The sequence below is a fragment of the Erithacus rubecula genome (genome assembly GCF_903797595.1).
Source record: "Erithacus rubecula genome assembly, chromosome: 1".
Lineage (NCBI taxonomy): Eukaryota > Metazoa > Chordata > Aves > Passeriformes > Muscicapidae > Erithacus > Erithacus rubecula.
This window is the reverse complement of record NC_136658.1, coordinates 74,013,310-74,031,084: the sequence shown is the minus strand read 5'-3', so window position 1 is coordinate 74,031,084 and position 17,775 is coordinate 74,013,310. Positions and strand designations below refer to the sequence as shown.

Here is a 17,775-nt window from a genome sequence, read left to right as displayed (position 1 = left end):
GAAAATAATATTCCCAAATCCAAATTTTCAAGAATCACAAGACAGGCATCACTTCTTTATAATCATGAGGTTAGCCTGAAAGTGACATTTTACAAAATGATTTTTTTCATGTTTTTTTATATTTTGAAGTCCACATTTTCTTTTAAAATTTGCTATGCAAATGTGCTTAAGTAGAAGTGAAAGATGGGTTTCTCAATGAATTGTTACCCAATGAGATGATTTTTAAAGGAGTTATGATATATAGCAGCACAAGATTTGGCCGTGGTATGACAGAAAAAACAAAGAAATAAGGAAGAGCAAAACACAACATCTGTCTCTCAAGACATCCAAGAAGTACAGAAGATAAGAAGACAACTGTGAGTCAAAACACTGCTGTGAAACAAGGCCAGTGCCTGTCAAGAATTGCACAAAATCAAATTATTAAGTCATCTTAGTTCTTGGAATCCCTAGATATATGACAATATGGGAAATTATGAAGAAGTTTCTTCATTAAAGCAAAAAAGTGATAAGAGAAAATTCAGAACTGGGATTTCATGATTCCTGAAACTAAACACTACATCCTACTGTAGCTGGGAAAGCAAAAGAATGGGAGTCCAGAAATTTCACATTTTGGAATTAGCTGGCCAGCCACCAATAGACTACTGATGTTCACTAAGCAGCTAAATGTTTATTGTGGATATAAGTGTTCCATATCAATGTTCTGGCATAGGTATTATATAAATAAAGTCACTTGTATGAAAATATGGAAGCAGCCTATAGGATTACAATCATATGAATAAATACAAAAACACTACTAGGAAATAACTGAGAAGTATTTAATATGCCATGACTGATCTAAAGAAGCAATCTTGGAATGAAAATCGTCATCACTGTTTAATGTCAGACAAATACATTAACTATTTTTATCAGTGTTTAAGCTCCTATATATCTTAGAAAAATATGAGCACCAATAAACACATCTATCTAAATGTACAGCAACTTAAATAGTATTGTGTTATATTTACTGCTTCTGAAAAATAGTGCTATGAACTGTTTCCAATATATGGACTGCAAACATAAAAATAACTATAATGCTTACAGGAATACTCCATAAAGTCACAGTGTGGAGAACTGACAGAATATCAGCCTTCTTCTTGTCACACAGAAGCATCTGCAGGTGGAATGAACTAAGGCCATGTATATGTACAGAGAATAAAGGAGATATATTTGTTTACTGAGAACTGAAAGAACCTTGTGAATGCTCAGGGAACCACAGAAAGCCAGTAGGAAAAAAAATCAAAAACAAAACAATCCAAAACCCAAACCCAACAAACCCAAACCAACCAAACAACTGTACTATAAAAAGAATTGACATCATAACTTTCTAGGAAAAGAAAGTGTATTTTCCAAAGATTAATGTGTCACTGAAATCTGTGAACAGCCAAGCTCAAGAAAGAGGAAGACCTGTCAAGAATATATCAAATATAAACTGACTGATTCAAATGGTAACCAGTTCTATTGCCAGCACTGATTCCTCATTTTATCAGCCAAGATTTGTATCTCTTACTGTCAGGAAATTAAGTATTCAAAATCGAATTTCTTTTAGGAAAATAATCTCTGATACAAGACTCTGGGATGGAAGCAGTACCCATTCAAATACTAAATCTATGTATTAAAAAGAAAACCAAAAGATGAATGTTGTTGTCAACCTAGAAATGTCTGCTACTTCTCCATGATCACTCCAAATCTTACATGGCAAAATACAGCAGAGCTATGGGCATGAGTATGAGAAAAATACATCTTTTTCTGGACTTTGAGACAGTGGGGAGTCCTCCATCACACCCCCTTTACAATCTCATGCTGATACAGAAATACTTGGCAGGTCAAGCATATTGGTATTTTTGTAATTGTACTTCTGGAATTAACTTCTTGTTGCTGAGGGTCATGAGAGCCTGGCAGCAGCAGAACTAACAATGGTGGTATTTTGCCACCACTGCCCCTTTTCCAGATTCAAGCCACTGGCCTTCAAGGAGTGCCTGGGGAAAGAGATGGAACTTACAGTATATTGACTGATAACCCATAAAATGTAGGTGCAAAGAAAAGCCTCTTCATACTTTAATTAAACTAATCTAAAACCCCTCCTCACATTAATAGAGACTGTATGGCACAATTAATTTAATTTATCAGATCAATGACTACTTTTTTGGCTACTACATTTTCTTTAGGACTGAGAGCAGAAAATTTCCTGGCGTGCCTGGCCAAATGAATCACTCATAAGTCACTTTCTTTTTTCCCTAAAGCACTCCATCATGAATAAAGAATGTCTTTCATAACTTTTCTCCTTGACAAAGGACAGTCTTTTCCCATTGATGGGGCTGGGTTAGGGAGGAATTTACACATACACATCTTATCAACATACATGAGAATCAGTATCTTGTACTCTCCAGTGTGCTGGTGGGGACACAGACTGCAACATCTCCACTTTGCTTTCTAAAAATGTTACGTGCATGGTTTTAAAATAGAACATAAAAGTATGCCCACCAAATACCACATTTTTCACATATGCATCTCCCACACTTCTTAATGAAACTGATCTTGCAAAATTATTTTATTTAAAAAAATCCATTTCCTGAATGGGTCTAAAGTAGCTTAATCTGCTATATTTGCACAAAGGTCTTAATTGAGAATAAATTTCATTAATGTAATAAAGTCAAGATGCAGCAGACTCAAGGTTGGTCCCATACTGGGATACCTGCCTTTGCTCGGGGATTCTCAGAGGACCTGGGAGCCTGGTACACATATTTCCTTTGGGGTTTCCAGTGATTTCATCCCAAAATAGACTTCAGTTTTGCATAGTAAAAACTTCAAAAGCAAGTTCTTGAAAATGTTTCATTTAAAATGAAAACTAAAAACTATGAAAAAGCTATAGATTTGATGGTTCTTTAATTAGGCTGCAGAAACATAGCTGCTCTTGTCTCCATACAGGCATGACAGAAAACTGTCTAAAATTCACATAGTTCAGTTGTGGCCACTAGTTTTAGTTTTTTAAGACTCACTTTTCACTTCTGTATTCCCCAAGATCAAGAGATCAGCAGGTGCCAAGGAGTACTATGCTGTCAGAGGTGCAATTACAAACTTAGGCTTGTTCATCTGCTCCCAATAAAACCACAATAACCCACAAACCAACCACAATTTACTTTTGAGAGAAGTAGGTCCGTTGCCTTGTTATCTTTGCCACATGCTGAATGTGGCAGGTACTTTCTGCTGGACAAATTATTGTCCATTTTCTACCTACATCAGATAATGTTCCATTTCATCTCTGGTATAAATGCATTTCAGTCACATTTGAAGAGACACTTGTAGTTGCTAATCAGTTTATAAAATCCTCCTGAACAGTTAAGGACGCCTCAGAGTAGGACTTCTAAAATGCTCCTTTAAAGGTCTTAATTTTGGCTTCTTTAAACTGAGATTTTCTTTTACTCACAAGCCTGCCTCATTCCTGTTTCAGTTTTGGAGCTTCAGGTAATCAATTTCTAAGAAAATTTAGTCCATAGTATGTTGTCCCACCATACATTTTCATTCTACTTGATTTGAGACATTAAGTGTTTCCTCCTTTAGAACAAAACCCTGCACTTCACGGGGGAAGTTCAAGAGTCAGCTTAGCACTGGTGCCTGAAAAATCTATCCAAAACTAGACAAGTTAAAACAGTTTGAAATGCCAGTCTGAGCAAACCACTGGAGGTGTGGTGGAAAAATTGATCCCAAATTTACCCAAAGCACGGCCAAGTAAAATAAACCCAGGGGAGCATCTGAAACTGGACCCCAAGCTCTCAGCTTCTGGAGAGCTCTGTAGCTGGCTATAGGTCAGGACAGTGCTCAAGGGTGTCCTGTCTGGTAGGGCTGTCACAGCAGGCAGGAGATAGATAAGAGGAATTGTACCAGAAGAGCTAGAGGAGATCAAGTAGGGATTTATTTTCTGTGAGAACACAGAACATACAAAGGATAGTGGGACGTGAAGCTCGGGTGAGAAGAGATCTGTCAAAAGGACTGAGGGTGTATCTGTGCCACAGGCAGAATGGAGGCAGCCTTACAGAGCAGAAATCCTGGCAGCAATCTGTGTTGATTGCTAAATAACAGCTAAAAGCTAAACTTCAGAAATTAGAAGCAAAGCTTTCTCTTATCAGAAGAATGCTAGGGTCACAAAATTAATTTTGCAAACTTTAGTAAGTCTCAGAATTGAAGTCAGCTACTTAATTCTAACTCACTCTTTCCACTAGGCATTGAGACAAAGCCTCATCTTCATCTGCACATGTAGTTTCCAAGGATCCCATCTGATGATGGGCAATGGTCATGCATCAGCCCTGCCAAAGCTCTTGCAGGTGGGAGACAGAAAAAACCCCAGGCTTCTGAAACTATGACAAGTAATTGGTGCCCCTGTAGCAGAGCACCATCCATTCTTCTCTTTTACACCAAGTCACTTGAAACAAAATTTGACCAGAGCACAAGAAACTGCAAGTTATTCATTCCCTGGGTGCAGTACAGTTATACCCCAAATGCTGATTTCCACAAAATGTTGTGCAACAACAGCTACTGCGAGACTTAATTTGAATACTAAAGTAGATAATTCAAGTTCTACCTCTCAAGAGCTGATTTTCTAGAGTTCAGCCTCATTTTGCCTCTTGTTTCTATCTGTAAAATAGGAACATTGTAACCTTGCAGATTCCAGGAACAACTAAAACATTAATGGTACGCCATGTTCAAGACAGTGCTCCTAAGCAGCAGACTCAGGAGCATCTGAGGGAATTTGTAATTCTGTGCTTAGTCCAATATTCCAGTAAGCTGCAGTACAGCAGGCTCTAAGTTAAGACATTCAACAACAGGGATCATCATTTTCTGCAGTAAATGAGACTGAAAAATTCTGAGCAACAAAAAGGGTGAGGTGATAATGTCAGTCAATCATGTCAGTCATGACAATCCTACCCGACGAGGGTGGCTGTGCAATACAGCCACAGGGGTCCTCACCTCTGGTGTTTCCTGACTTCAAAGTACTGAATTAAAAAAACTAAATTTTAATTTTATTTTATTTTAGTGTATAGCAACTGAAAGAATGCCAGATAGAAGGTGGTACTTTCCCCTTACATACAAGGGATGTAAGAACTGCAACTCGTTTTACTGTAATAGGTGATCATGATTTGAGCAGGGATCTCAGAATTACCTTGGGTGATCACTATTGGAGGATCTGTTAAATACTTAAGCCAAATTCCTTAAACAATGGTTTTCAATAATGGCAAAGTGGTTTACATTAAACCAACAGTGCTTTATATAACTTTTCAGGCAAATAGGTCCCCACAGGGAGTTAAAATTCAGTTTGTGGATTCCAAATCAAACTGTAAGTATAGTGGGAACAGTGTAAAATACCTCTGCAAAAATTACAAAAAGCACAAAAAAACCCTAAGGGTGTAATTTTTGGTACTGTAGAGGGTACACCCATTGTTTAAAAAACAAATCCCAGTCAGTGAATCAGAAAAAGTGACTAAGAGCTGCTGGGCACCACGGATCTGTCCTGGATAAGAGACAGTACAGAGCAGCCCTGTCCAGGAGCATGCCAGGAGCCAGGCTGCTGCTCATTACCTCTGCTGTAAAGGTGAGGGAGGGAGGGAAGGAAGGAGCACACTGTAGCAGTCTTTTTATGCACAACCTACTTTCCACAGCAACCCAGCCATGCTCTCTGCCTCTTTGGGAGCAGCTGAGTCAAAGCTCAGCTCTCTCCTTCCTCTAGCCAGGACTCAGCTCCTTTCTCCAGCTCACACCTCTACTGCCCAACAGTGTCCTGTTGCCTTCTCATCCAGCACATGAATGCCAGGGCAGAAACTCTTCCCAAGGAGCACTGGGGAGAGCCCTGAGTAACCTGCTCTGCTTTGCTCCCTGAGTAACCTGATCCTGCTTTCAGCTGGAGACTAGACTAGAGAATTCCCAGCACCTCACCTCAACCCTAACAATTATATAATTTTCATGAATTATAAAAAAGTGCTTTCTTTTTTTTAGAGGTGTATCTGGAGCAACTGGTGTCCTAATCCTCAACAAATAAATAAAAGACTAAAGCAGACCAAAAGAGTAACTGTGTAAGTGCCTGCAAAGCTGTCATCACAACAAAGATTCAATCATAAGTTTTTATTTGGCTTGATGGTTGGAATATGACAGCACACTGATGGTTAAAACAGCATTTCATTTTGATCATTGCTCTTTAACTTTAGTCACCAGTTACACTGCTGCTTTACCAGCCAGAGCTGAACTACAATGCAAACTTTGAGGAAAAAGCAGAACTTGCACAACTATCTACCTGATTTGGAACAGATCCACTGCGATGGAGAAGAAGCTGGGCTGGCAAAAAGCAAATAGTTGACACATTTAGATCAGCTTAAACTTCCTGCCTTCTCATTAACAAAAGGTGGAAGAAGAAGCCAAGGAATATACACTGCAGCTATGTAGGTCAGCACGACAAACAAATATAAAAGCAAGGACAAAAATGGCAGAGACAGAAAAGCAGCAGAACAAGAGAAGATATCTGGCATCAACAGATATTTGCACACATTTCATTATGTCGTCAGATAACTAATTTAATTAAAGGGCAAGTGCATCAGCGTCTCAGCAGAGTATTATGAATAGCACTTAAATTATGGCAATGCATAAACCCAGGACATTAGCATTCTATCCACCTTAAATAAAAAGTTTTGACTCCATCAATTTTAATACCCAGTTGCTTTAAGAAGTTGGCTACAGTATCATGGCAGCCTGCCCAGGTTCTTTGCTCAATCAAGCAATAGTTGTCTTTGACCAAAAAAGAAAAAAATAGCCAGCAGTATCCTTGCAGAATGTCTGTTGGCATCTGCTATAGGATATATAGGAATAAGGGAATTAAAACTGAATTAAAACGTTATAAGTTTAGTACTTTGGTTAACCATAATACTACAAAATTAGTTGTTTTAGTAATTCATTGTTGAAGCTAACCAGTTTAAATTAATTTTTAAACAAACTACCATGCAATTTTTATCTATTACTTTAATTATATGTACATAAGAACTAATGTGCTGTAGACATAGTCTGAAAACCTGCATCATTTGCCTCTGTATTATACAATACTGCATGTCACAGTGCCCTAGGCAAGGTCACCAAACTCCTAATAATGCTGTAGGATGTGACAGAGGAATCCATCTTTACAAATTAGACTTCATTATACATGATCCTGCTCATAAATCCTGATGTATTGTTGTCTAGTATAATAACTCTACCTTGCACTTGCATGCACCCTCTAGATCTTTTAATTCATGGAGTATTTTACAAATACACATTGGATGTACGCTTGTGTGCATAAAGCGACTTTGCTGCTGAAAAAGCAGTGCTGAAAATGAGACCCAACCTCCTGGAACACCTGCCCTGCTCTGCGTCCTTCTGGTCCCCACCTGGGGATGGAAAAGCTGCAGGAGGCCGATTTCCAGAGCAGGTAGGTGACCTGAAGCTACAGAAGCACCTGAAATGAAACAGATCATTTTTCTTTGGGAGCTGTGGTACTTCTCACGTGCAAACTCTATAAGGAACCAACCTGGTTGGTTAGACTTCAAAAACTGATCAGAGAAGCAGGTGAACCTGCTTCCCGGAGGCAAAGGAAACCCTCTTCATTTCGGAGATGCTCAGAAGGTGCCTCCGACACGGAGCGACGGGGAGGCTCAGCCCGAGCGCTGGTGCGAGCAGCTCCGCGCTGCCCGCCAGCACCCGGGCAGGTGCTGCCTGCACGGGCTGGGGGTTCGACCCGCCTGAGTCAGTGCCAGGCTCCTGCCTGTGCCCGGCTGCTGCCCGAGCCCGGCTGCTGCCTGTGCCCGGCTGCTGCCCGAGCCCGGCTGCTGCCTGTGCCCGCTCCTGCCCGCAGCCCGTCCGCCCGCACGCTGCGGACCGCGCTCCTGCCGGGAGCTCCCGGTCCCTCCCGGCCGAACCCGCGGGGTCTTCTCGGGTGTCCCCAGACATCGCCCCGGAGCGGGACCATCCGCCCGCCGGGGCCGGGATGTGCCCCGGGGCGTCCCCTGCGGCGGCCGCGGCGGGGACTGACCTGCGAGCCGCCGCTCCCGGACATTCCTCCACAGCAAGTCCCAGGCTTTGGCGGTGGAGTCCCGCAGCTGCTCGCTCAGCGACCTCCGGAGCTGCGCCTTGGCCGGGCGGCGCTGGCTGCTCATCCTCGGCGGCTCCGCATGCCGCCCCGGGCAGCCCCGCTCCGCGCCCGCTCTGTGGCCGGGGACGGGCGGCGGCCACCGGGCCCGCGGGGCAGGAGCCCCGCCGCGCCGCACCGCGTCACCGCCGCCCCGGGCGGGCGGCCCTGCCTTCACCTGAGCGCCGCCCGCCCCGGCCCCGGGGCAGCGCCGCCGCCGCCAGCCGCCCTCCCTCCCTGCCTCTCTCAGCGCCCCGCCGCCCTCCGCCCTCCTTCCCCCGGCGCACCGGCCCCCGCGGGGCGGGGAAGGTGCCCCGGGCTCCGGCCCGGCTCCTGACCGGGACCCCCTCCGGGCTCAGGCACCACCGACGGCCCGGGACCCCGCACGTCCCGCGGCACCTCGCCTAAATTCCGTGACCCCGCTTGTGCCCGTGGCCCTCATTTGGGAACTGTCCGGCCAAGCCCCCGCGGCTGCCCCGCTGTCAGCTCCCAGCCGCCTCCCGCTGCCGCCTCTGCGCTCCCTGGACAGCGCCCGCAGCTGCCCGCCGCTACCCCAGCCTTGCCACTCCAGCCTTGTCACCCAGCCTTGACCCCCAACCTTGCCACCCAGCCTTGTCACCCAGCCTTGTCACCCAGCCTTGAGTACAGCCGGCGTCCGCTGCTCCGGGGAGAGCTCACCCGCCACGAGGTGACACAAAACCTGGCCGGCAACACGCTGCCCTTTCCCCAGGAGGCTGTAATAGGTGCTTCAACTTTTGCAGAAAGAAAATTAGGTTTGTTTATTTTTATTTTTTCTTTCCAGAGGCCTAGGTTCATCAACTCTCCACTCAAGATCAAGCCATAGTCCTTGCTACACAGTATCTCCCGTTTCTTTGTCACTTTCTCTGCATTCCACCCACTTACTCCCCACCTATTCCCCCTGCATCACTTCTCTTTACAAGCGCTTGCACTTTTGAAAAGGTTTCAGATTTAAACCCTGGCAAACACTTTTTGTACACTTTACAGACTAAAATGAATCCTGATTTCTTCATCCGTAGACTAGACAGAAAGCAATAGCAGGGCCCTTATCCCATTTAGGAAAGCCATTTTGTGTGTCTGCTTCTTCTGTGCTCTCGGAAATAGCGCTTTAACAGTGGTCCCTTCCCTATCCTGGATGTTCCTCCAGCAGAGAGTTTGATAGCTGAGAAGGACAACAGCAGCTTCATTTCATTTAGTCACAATAAATTACTGCTTGCTCTTTTGGCAGAGCATTTGTGATGTGCAAAGCCAAGGCTGATGTTCCCGCAAGTGAATGCTCTGCTCTGAAAGAGCTCCACTCCCAGGTAAAGCAGTCATGTTAAACATTATCGATATCCCCATCTTGTTTAGATATAAACTGTAACTGCAATGTCAGCAATACCCATAGAAGCTAAAAGCAAACAGACTGATGTATTCCATGTTACAGTTTTGATAATGTCTTCTGCTTACTTTGTGACGTGAATTTGTTTTCCTTTGTCCCTGTTCTTAAAAGATTCATCTAAAAAGGTTTTTCTTAAACTACTCTACTTCAGCTGATATAATGGAGACAATGTGCTTGTCCAGAACTTGTGCAGATGTTGTATGTCACTCCTCTGCCCGCAATTCCAGCTACAGTGTCCTCCAAATGACTGGACAAACACTTTTGAAAAAAAGGGATGCCTTCCAGGGATGGATGCATTCAAGATCTGGAAGGGAGACAGCATAATTATGTAAATACTCCCACATCCCATGACCCAGAGCAAACACCTGCTGATGTTAATGGGAGAAGAGAGGATTACGGTTCCTACAATCAGCTCCTCTGCCCAGTAAATCTGCCTCTGACCTCTGCCTCTCTTTATTTAATCTCTCACCAACACAGCCATTACCAGCACATAAGACCTACTATGCCTGTTTTCTGTCACAGGCTTTTATCAGTTAGGAACCAGGCAGAGATGAGAAATTAATTCCTGATATTGTACTCAGCTGCCCTATAAAGATGAGCCATGACACACAGTCGAAAGGTGAAATAATAAACTCAGTTTTGAAGGTTTTGTATCATACTGCTGTGTCACCACTCACAGGCACCAGCCACACTTGGATGCACCATCTTAGCGTGCCCTGCCTGTCTGGAAGATAGATCTCCCTTTCTTCAGCTGCTGTCTGCAATGGCCAGAATGCAGCAGTAGAACAAAAGATATTATCTTCTCTTCTGTACCGTTTTTGAAAATCTTACTTTATAAAAAATATCCCTAGACTTCCAGGTTTACTGAAAGCAGCTAATTAGTGACTAGATACTAGCAATTGCTAATCCCATGTTATCTCACCACAAGTTACTAAGATAAACTGCAGTGATATGGCTGTATTTCATAATCAGCAACAGAACTGAACTGGCAAGCCTAGACCAAACTCTGTGGCAGGCACTGACAAAAATCTTACTAATTTCAGGTACTTTATTGTGGAAAATTAAATCCAGAGGCAAGATCAGATATGGTAGTTTTTGCCCCAAAGAAAACAGTGCTATTGAGTAATGAGAACACATCTCATGCAGCAACTGGCCTATTCCTATTTAATGCTTTAAATCATAGTCAGCTGTTCAGAAGTCGAATTACCATCACAAGTATTTTTGATGTATTACACCTCATAGTAGCAGTTACAATAGGAGCTACTCTACAGAATCTGCTTGAAGGAGGGTACATATTAGGAATCATTCACAGGTAAAACATATTTAATTTCCTTTTACAATGTCAGAAAAACTGACAAAATGGTAAAATTCTGGTCTCTCACACATTTTGCATAGATTGGTTAAGTGTGTAAGTAGCCAGCTGATCAGTACTCGTGTTTTCTCCTTGAAACATTCTGATATCCAGCACAAGATGGCTAATGTTTCTGGGGAAAGTAAAAGGAAAACACATTTTCCACAGAAAATGCAGTTTTCCTGCTGGATACTAGTCTTGCTAAAATGGTTCTTTTCAGAATAATTGCAATGAAACCACTGTATATGATGAACAGAAAGGAGGAAGTTCCCAGATGCCTTAAGAAAAGCTGAATTATTACATTTGTCTATGCTCACTGATAACAGAATATTGTCAGGAATTAAAGTACTGTCTTTAAATCTTGCAAGCATGTAAAATGTTGGGGAAAAGTCTTAGCTAGTTATACCCATGATCTAATGCCATTGTGACACTGAAGTCTGATACACTTATTATACATTTAGCAATTTATAGTTCCTTCCAATCACCATGGTAATTAAACACCAAGTTCATTGATACTGTCTAGTATTCTGGCCTCTAATTAGCAGTGTGTTTTTAATTTGTTACAGATTCCACTAAGCAGCCTGATGCAGTCCTAGTAAAACTCCAAAGCACCTAGTAAGAGAATTAGACCTAAGGAAAGAGAAACATGACTAAGTCTTGGTTTGCCATTGGTAAACTACTGAAAGACTATGATAAGCATAAAACTTCTTTCTATCCTCTTGTCTTCAATCACTATGAGTCAGGATTTTTTTTTAGTTTAATCACCTTCCAATATCTATGTGCTTGTAGAAGAACAGAGCAGGATATGTCTTGTGGAGGAAAATGGTTACTGTGTGCTGGTTACTATGTGCTGATTAGAGAACACAGGCTCCTTACACGAGTATCCCTTAGAAAGTAATACTAAAGCAAAAGAGGAAATAACAGGATCTACAAGATCAATGATGCAGTCTGATGCTAATCAGTGCAATGCCAGATTTTATAATGAATCTCATTCTTCAGGAACTGACTGTAATGAAGCTTCTTGGAATTTACTATACTCAAAATGGTGTTGCTGTGCTTTTGTAGCTTCAAATAGTAGCTCAGACAGCCTAGACATAAACAAATCAAGCAATATATATAACTTTGGTAGTGGTCTTTATTTCTTTGGGGGTCCTAGAGCTCTGCAGTTTGTTTTCTATCATAGGTTAAATGGTCTGAGTGGCATGTTGTAAGTCTGGGTTATCACTGGAAGGGAAGAAAAGATTTGAGGTTTTCCATTGCTTGTTTTCCTAACAGCAGACTCCAGTGAATTTCATACTAAGTCTGTGGTTGAAGTTATGTGAAAAACACCAAGGGCATATGAGTAGGTGTCCTCTTGAACATCTAAGTAAACAAACAAATATTTTGGATAGAGAAAAATAAGAATCACTGTGAATGAGGACAAAATGTTCTAGCTTGCCCTGGTACTCTCTCCTTACTTTTTATTTACATTTACAAATTGTCATCATTTTAAGGTAGCTTTAACGAGAATAAATTATAAATTAGTTTCACTCATTTCTAGTTTATCAAGAGATTGGTACCTATATGTTCATCCTGCTTCATTTTAGCTTTCTGAAGCTCTGGGAAAGGATTGCTCTGCACTTTGCCAACAGCAGAGCACTGCTGGCTTTCATTACTGGGGGCCAAATTCTTTCACTTTTGTTCACAGTGATTAATGCTGAAATAAATGGAACTTCTTGCAGTATCCACTGTGAAATGACTCTAAGTATGCTCAGATACAGACTACAGCAACAAAGTGTCTGCTGTTTGACTGCACTCCCTCTCCCTTGCTAGAAGAGGCATGGAGGGCACAGGGGGAAATTAAGCTTTAATTCTCTTCATACAAAGGATGGTACTTTATTGTTAGTATTAATAACAAACTGTGCTCTTAAAAGTGCTTGGAACCAAAAACTGGATGGAGCTGAAGTACAATCTTTGCCCTCAGGAGATTGCAAACTAAATAAAAAACAAGACACGGATGGAGAGAAGATCTGATTGGGATAGGAAGGGTGGAGTAGGAGACAGCAATGAAACAGTGCTGGCCAGAGTAGTAACTACTGGTGTACCTCTGGTACACCAGAATTAGTGTTGGGAGGCACTGATGCAAGGTGAGTTAGCAAGAGAGTCACCAAGAAGGCTAATGTGATATCTTTATATATTCAGAGGACCAACTTTCAAGAATGAGGGACATTTTTAACAAAAGCACACAAATGTGTATTTGAAGACATAATGAGTAGACTGCAAAAGCTGGGACCCTGTGCACACACAGGCCATGGGAAGAAAGCTTTTAATATTGAATAAATAGAAGAGGCAAGGGAAGGGCCTTCAGACTTCAGTCAAGCAGCCTCTAGTTGATGCATCATAAAGGCAGAATGAGCTGCAATGAGCAGTGATAGCAGAGAGCTGCCAGGGTATTTGCATTTGAGATGCAATGCAGTAGCCCAGATTGTGTCTATCCAGGCAGAATAAATGGGAGTGGAAGGGAAATGATAAATGTGTGATAAAGTTTTTTTTCTACAGCAATCAAAAATTTTCACCTGGAAACCTCCTTCTGACAAGACCCATTGTTTCTTAAGGAATAAAAATAAGAGAAATCATACAATTTTTTCCTGGAAAATAACTGCTATTTTCCTGGGTTTAACACAGCAGGATTTTCACATTCTGTCTAGCCTTAACATGCACTTTTCTCTCCATCTTGCATTCTGCTTATATCTAGCTCTTGCAGGTTATTTTCTAATCACCCCTCTACCTCTCCAGTCTCTTGTACTAACACAGTGTAAATTGTCACAGGACATTATGAACTCCAGGTGAAGGTCCTGTGTGACAGGTAGAAGGTTGCTCTGTTATATGAGGATGGTGAAGAAGGGGACAGAGAGGCAGCTGTGGTACAAATGATGATTGGATGGACTGCCCTCTGATAAACAGGGCACTTCTATGGAGCAGCAGACACCAAAGCTGCTGCTCCAGCTGAAATTCTGAAGAATTGCAGCCACAAGAGCCCTTGTACATTTCTCAGATAACAGAGGAGAAGAACGGACAAAACAAACCCAGTGCCAATAAACTTTCACTTCCTTTCATAAGATGCTCTGTGGACATCTTTAAAATGTATTACATTGAAGATGTGAAATCTTGTGCTGAGCAAAGCCAGTCTCTGTAGAAATAGCCAATTATTCAATGATTAAGCAACTGGGAAAGTGGACTACATTTTATATGTGTAGATATATTGGTTTTTAACTGGAGCTGAGCTTGAAATTTTGAAGTGATTAATGCCCTTGAATAAGTGAGCATCTATGTTGAAACACAAAATGTCTGAGCACAGAATATTGCCCCTGTTCTTCTCACTCCAGCTTCTGGTGTCTGATTTCCCCGTCACTTTAAAAAAAAACCACCATTGTTTTAAACTACATTTTTCTTTGCTCTCAAAGTGCTCATTTCCTTAATATTGTATTGGGACTTTGTCTAAACCACAATTTTAGGTTTTTTTCCTAAACTTCTAACTGGTGTTATCATCACAGTAGAAATAATTAGAACATTTGTGTAAAAAAGCCATGCCTTGCAGCAGTCAATGGCAATTTAGCACACACTATAGCAGGATATTGGTTCAGAGACCCGGGAGCTTTTTTTTTTTTTTTTTTTTTTTTCTTTTTTTTTTCCATAACTCTCCTGGATTACACAGGAAAATGTGATCAATCTTGACAGCAGGTTCTAACAATGCAAGCAAATTGTTCCCCAAACCAATTTACATATAAGAACAAGAACACTTTTTCAGATATGCAAATACTTCTCTGCACACAGGTGTTTTGAGTAATCAGGCTACTGACTGATGGCAGCATATTGCCAAGTATCAATATATTGCAACCTTCTTCACTGACCACACAGCTACTATTTTATTTAACAGGTTTTAAATGCATATACTTAATAGAATTAAAAAGCAATGGCACTCATGTTTTTGGCCAGTAAATAGTGTTGTGATCAGTTGCAATAATGACCAGAACCAAAATTTGGCTGGGGCCCAAACCAATCCCTATTAACCTAAACAGTTCAACAGGATCTTGAATCACTAAAGCTGATTTTAAATTTCTTCTTGATTCCACAATAAAGAAGGGCTAATTGTCTGTCCACAGCATTGTCTGAGTCTCATTTGAAGTGAAGGCTGGTGTCAATTCGATTGTAAGCATCATTTCCCACAGCTCCATTGGGAAGGTTTCCCAGCCAGCTCAGAGCCTGCCTAAGCCCACTCCATCACCCAGCCCTGGCATTACAGAACTCTCTGTTTCAGCAGGCTGAGTGGTACAGCCATTCCTGGGAATATAAAGGAGCTTAAGCTGAGGAAGAATGCCTGCTTCATGACATTTAACATATCTGTGTATTCCCACTAAGAAGCAGGATATTCATGCTGTGAAGAAGGGGCTGGACTAGGTGGATCTGCAGCTCTTTCTGTCTGAAAATGTCCCTGTTTCTGTGAGAACGTTTTGGTAGTGTCAGGCAGCACCTGTATTCCATTAACTCCAAAAGCATTTCAGTGTTTACAGTAACCAGGAAATGTCCATGTCTGTGTTATATTAACAAGTCAGCAGTAACAACTGCAGTTTCAGTTTGTAGAGCTATGCAGAGAAGGGTTTACTTTGAGTTGCTGAGTGCTTTACTTTTTTTGGTTGAAACACAAAGAGGCCTGTAGTACTGCCCTTGAAACCATTACAGAAAGCTTTGGGGAAAAAAGTTACTAAATGATGTCCAACAGTGCTTCAGTTATGGTTTCATATAATGAGGCAGGCAAAAGCATAGCAATGAATTTCAAGTCTAAAAAATACTTGTGACAACAAATTTGTTGCTCCTTCACCTCAGTATTGTTTGCTTGTGCTCTTCCTGCCTACTGCATGTAAGTGGGTTTGCACAATGGCATAGTTCCATTGAAGATTCATTATCTTGGAAACAAAACTGTGTTATATTTTTATGTGGACTATATTAATATGCTTAGAGAGGTAAGCCATAAGATGTCACTGTATAGTAGGCAGCAGACTTTATAGGAGCAGTGGTGTGATGCTAGAGAATTACAGTCTATGTAAAAGAACTCACCTGTGAGAAATTAAAGCATAACTTTTTGTAGTTTTTGAAAATAGGCTCCAGTTTCTGCATGCAGAAAGCAAAAAGGCTAAGCTATGCACTCATGTGCTTTTCACATAACTGAATTTTAATAGTCACATTAAATTACTATTATATAAATACTAACATCAAAGACCATGGGAGAAAGCTAGAAAATGTAAAGATATTTTTCCTTTTTCTTTTGGGCTGAAAACAGTACATGGAAAAGCACTTAATTCCCAAGAAAGGCAGTAGTAAGGACTGCTCTGTAGCTGACCAAGCAAAGAAAAAGTAGAGAGAGCTTGAGGAGGTGTTTCCCCATCACCTGCTGCTGTGTAGACTGATGTGACCAGAATGATGACAGAGATCACAGCCACAGCTCTCCACTGAGTGTGCCACCACTTGCCTGCCAGAAAGCACAACCTTTTTTATTTATAATTACTTGAAAAGCTGATTCCAGGAAGAACAGAGCAGGCTTCAGCTCCTCCTTGCACCCCCCAAAACACTGTATTCAGTCTGATCCTCCTCTTATTAACAGACACATTTTTGAGACTCCACCAAGACATTTCTCCTTGACTTCATTTAAGTTCCATGCAAATGAAGGAGATATATTCAGGACTGTTCTAGGAGGCACGAAAAGGTTGTTACTTTGCTTGTATGCATTGCTGTTCATTTTTTCAGTATTGCAATGACTTTTAGTGAAGTCGGCTCCTATAAATGATGTCGGAACACTTTTACAGTGCAGCTGTTGCTCATCTTGTTTACTTACACTACTGTCATGCACATTCATTTCAACACCTTTTTGTCATTTTGGGCTGACACAAATCTTTTCAGCAGTAATTACCTGAGATTGTTCTGCATTTCAGGGAATATTTTTGACTCATTTACATTACAAAAACCCATGCAAATTGCTTTGAGAATAGGTGCTAAAGGGATTATAACTCAGCAGGATCTTACCACAGTGATAGCTTTTGAGACAGAAGATCAGTTAATTTACCTGTCAGAGAACATTTATATTAAGTAATCCTTGGTTTGATCAAAGTTATCACATACATACTTTCAGAGTTCAGGCCTTAAAAATATGTGACTGTCAATGCTAAAGGGGAAAAAAATCTCAGAAATAAGTATGAAAACCAAAAACTAGTCTAATTCTGATTCATACTGGAGGCTATTCCTTATTTCCATTCTGAAATGTTGCTAAATGTTTTAAAATGATCTAAAGTACTTCACTGCTGCCAGTCAAGTCATAAAGAAAACTGTTTCATCTGGGAAACATTATCCTTCTTTAGGACTTAAGTAGATTTGGGTTTATCCACCTCTTTCCTGTCCTATAGCTTATCTTTTATAGCTGGGAAAGATAAATGCCAAATAGGTTGCATGTATTACCAGAAAGTAGCAATAGGCTCTTACTTTGCTTTGCACAAGTATAAATTACCCTTTTAATGCAGAATTGCTGAAACGTAGAGTCCTCTCAATAATCACCAGGGACAGTCTCCACTCCTAAAATAAGTACTGTAATCATTCTTAAAAAAACCCCAGCAAACCAACACCACAATTAAGACTAAACACTAGCAACAGTCTCACATTAATGGTGAAGTTATTAATTTGATGAAGTAACTGCAAAAGTTGCCATATGCTTCACTGGAAAATTTCATCTAGTATGGCTACTCTACTACTATATTTCTTAAGAATATATGAACATAAAGCCCTCCATTTCTTGCTGATTTGATGATCCACATTAAATGGGGA

The 17,775-nt window shown here is 41.3% G+C and overlaps 1 protein-coding gene across 8 annotated transcripts in view; it reads right to left on the bottom strand.

The window, feature by feature from the left end:
- The window catches only part of STARD13 (StAR related lipid transfer domain containing 13), a 281,574-nt gene that overhangs the window by 129,845 nt on the left and 133,954 nt on the right, over nt 1-17,775 (bottom strand). The window contains exon 1 of one of the 8 annotated variants that reach the window (XM_079322450.1): nt 8,081-8,324. The exons of the other annotated variants lie outside the window; for them this stretch is intronic. Within the exon in view, the coding sequence (XP_079178576.1) occupies nt 8,081-8,204 (124 nt within the window). The 5' untranslated portion in view covers nt 8,205-8,324. Of the gene's footprint in view, nt 1-8,080; nt 8,325-17,775 lie in introns of those variants that run through there. 8 annotated transcript variants of the gene reach the window in all.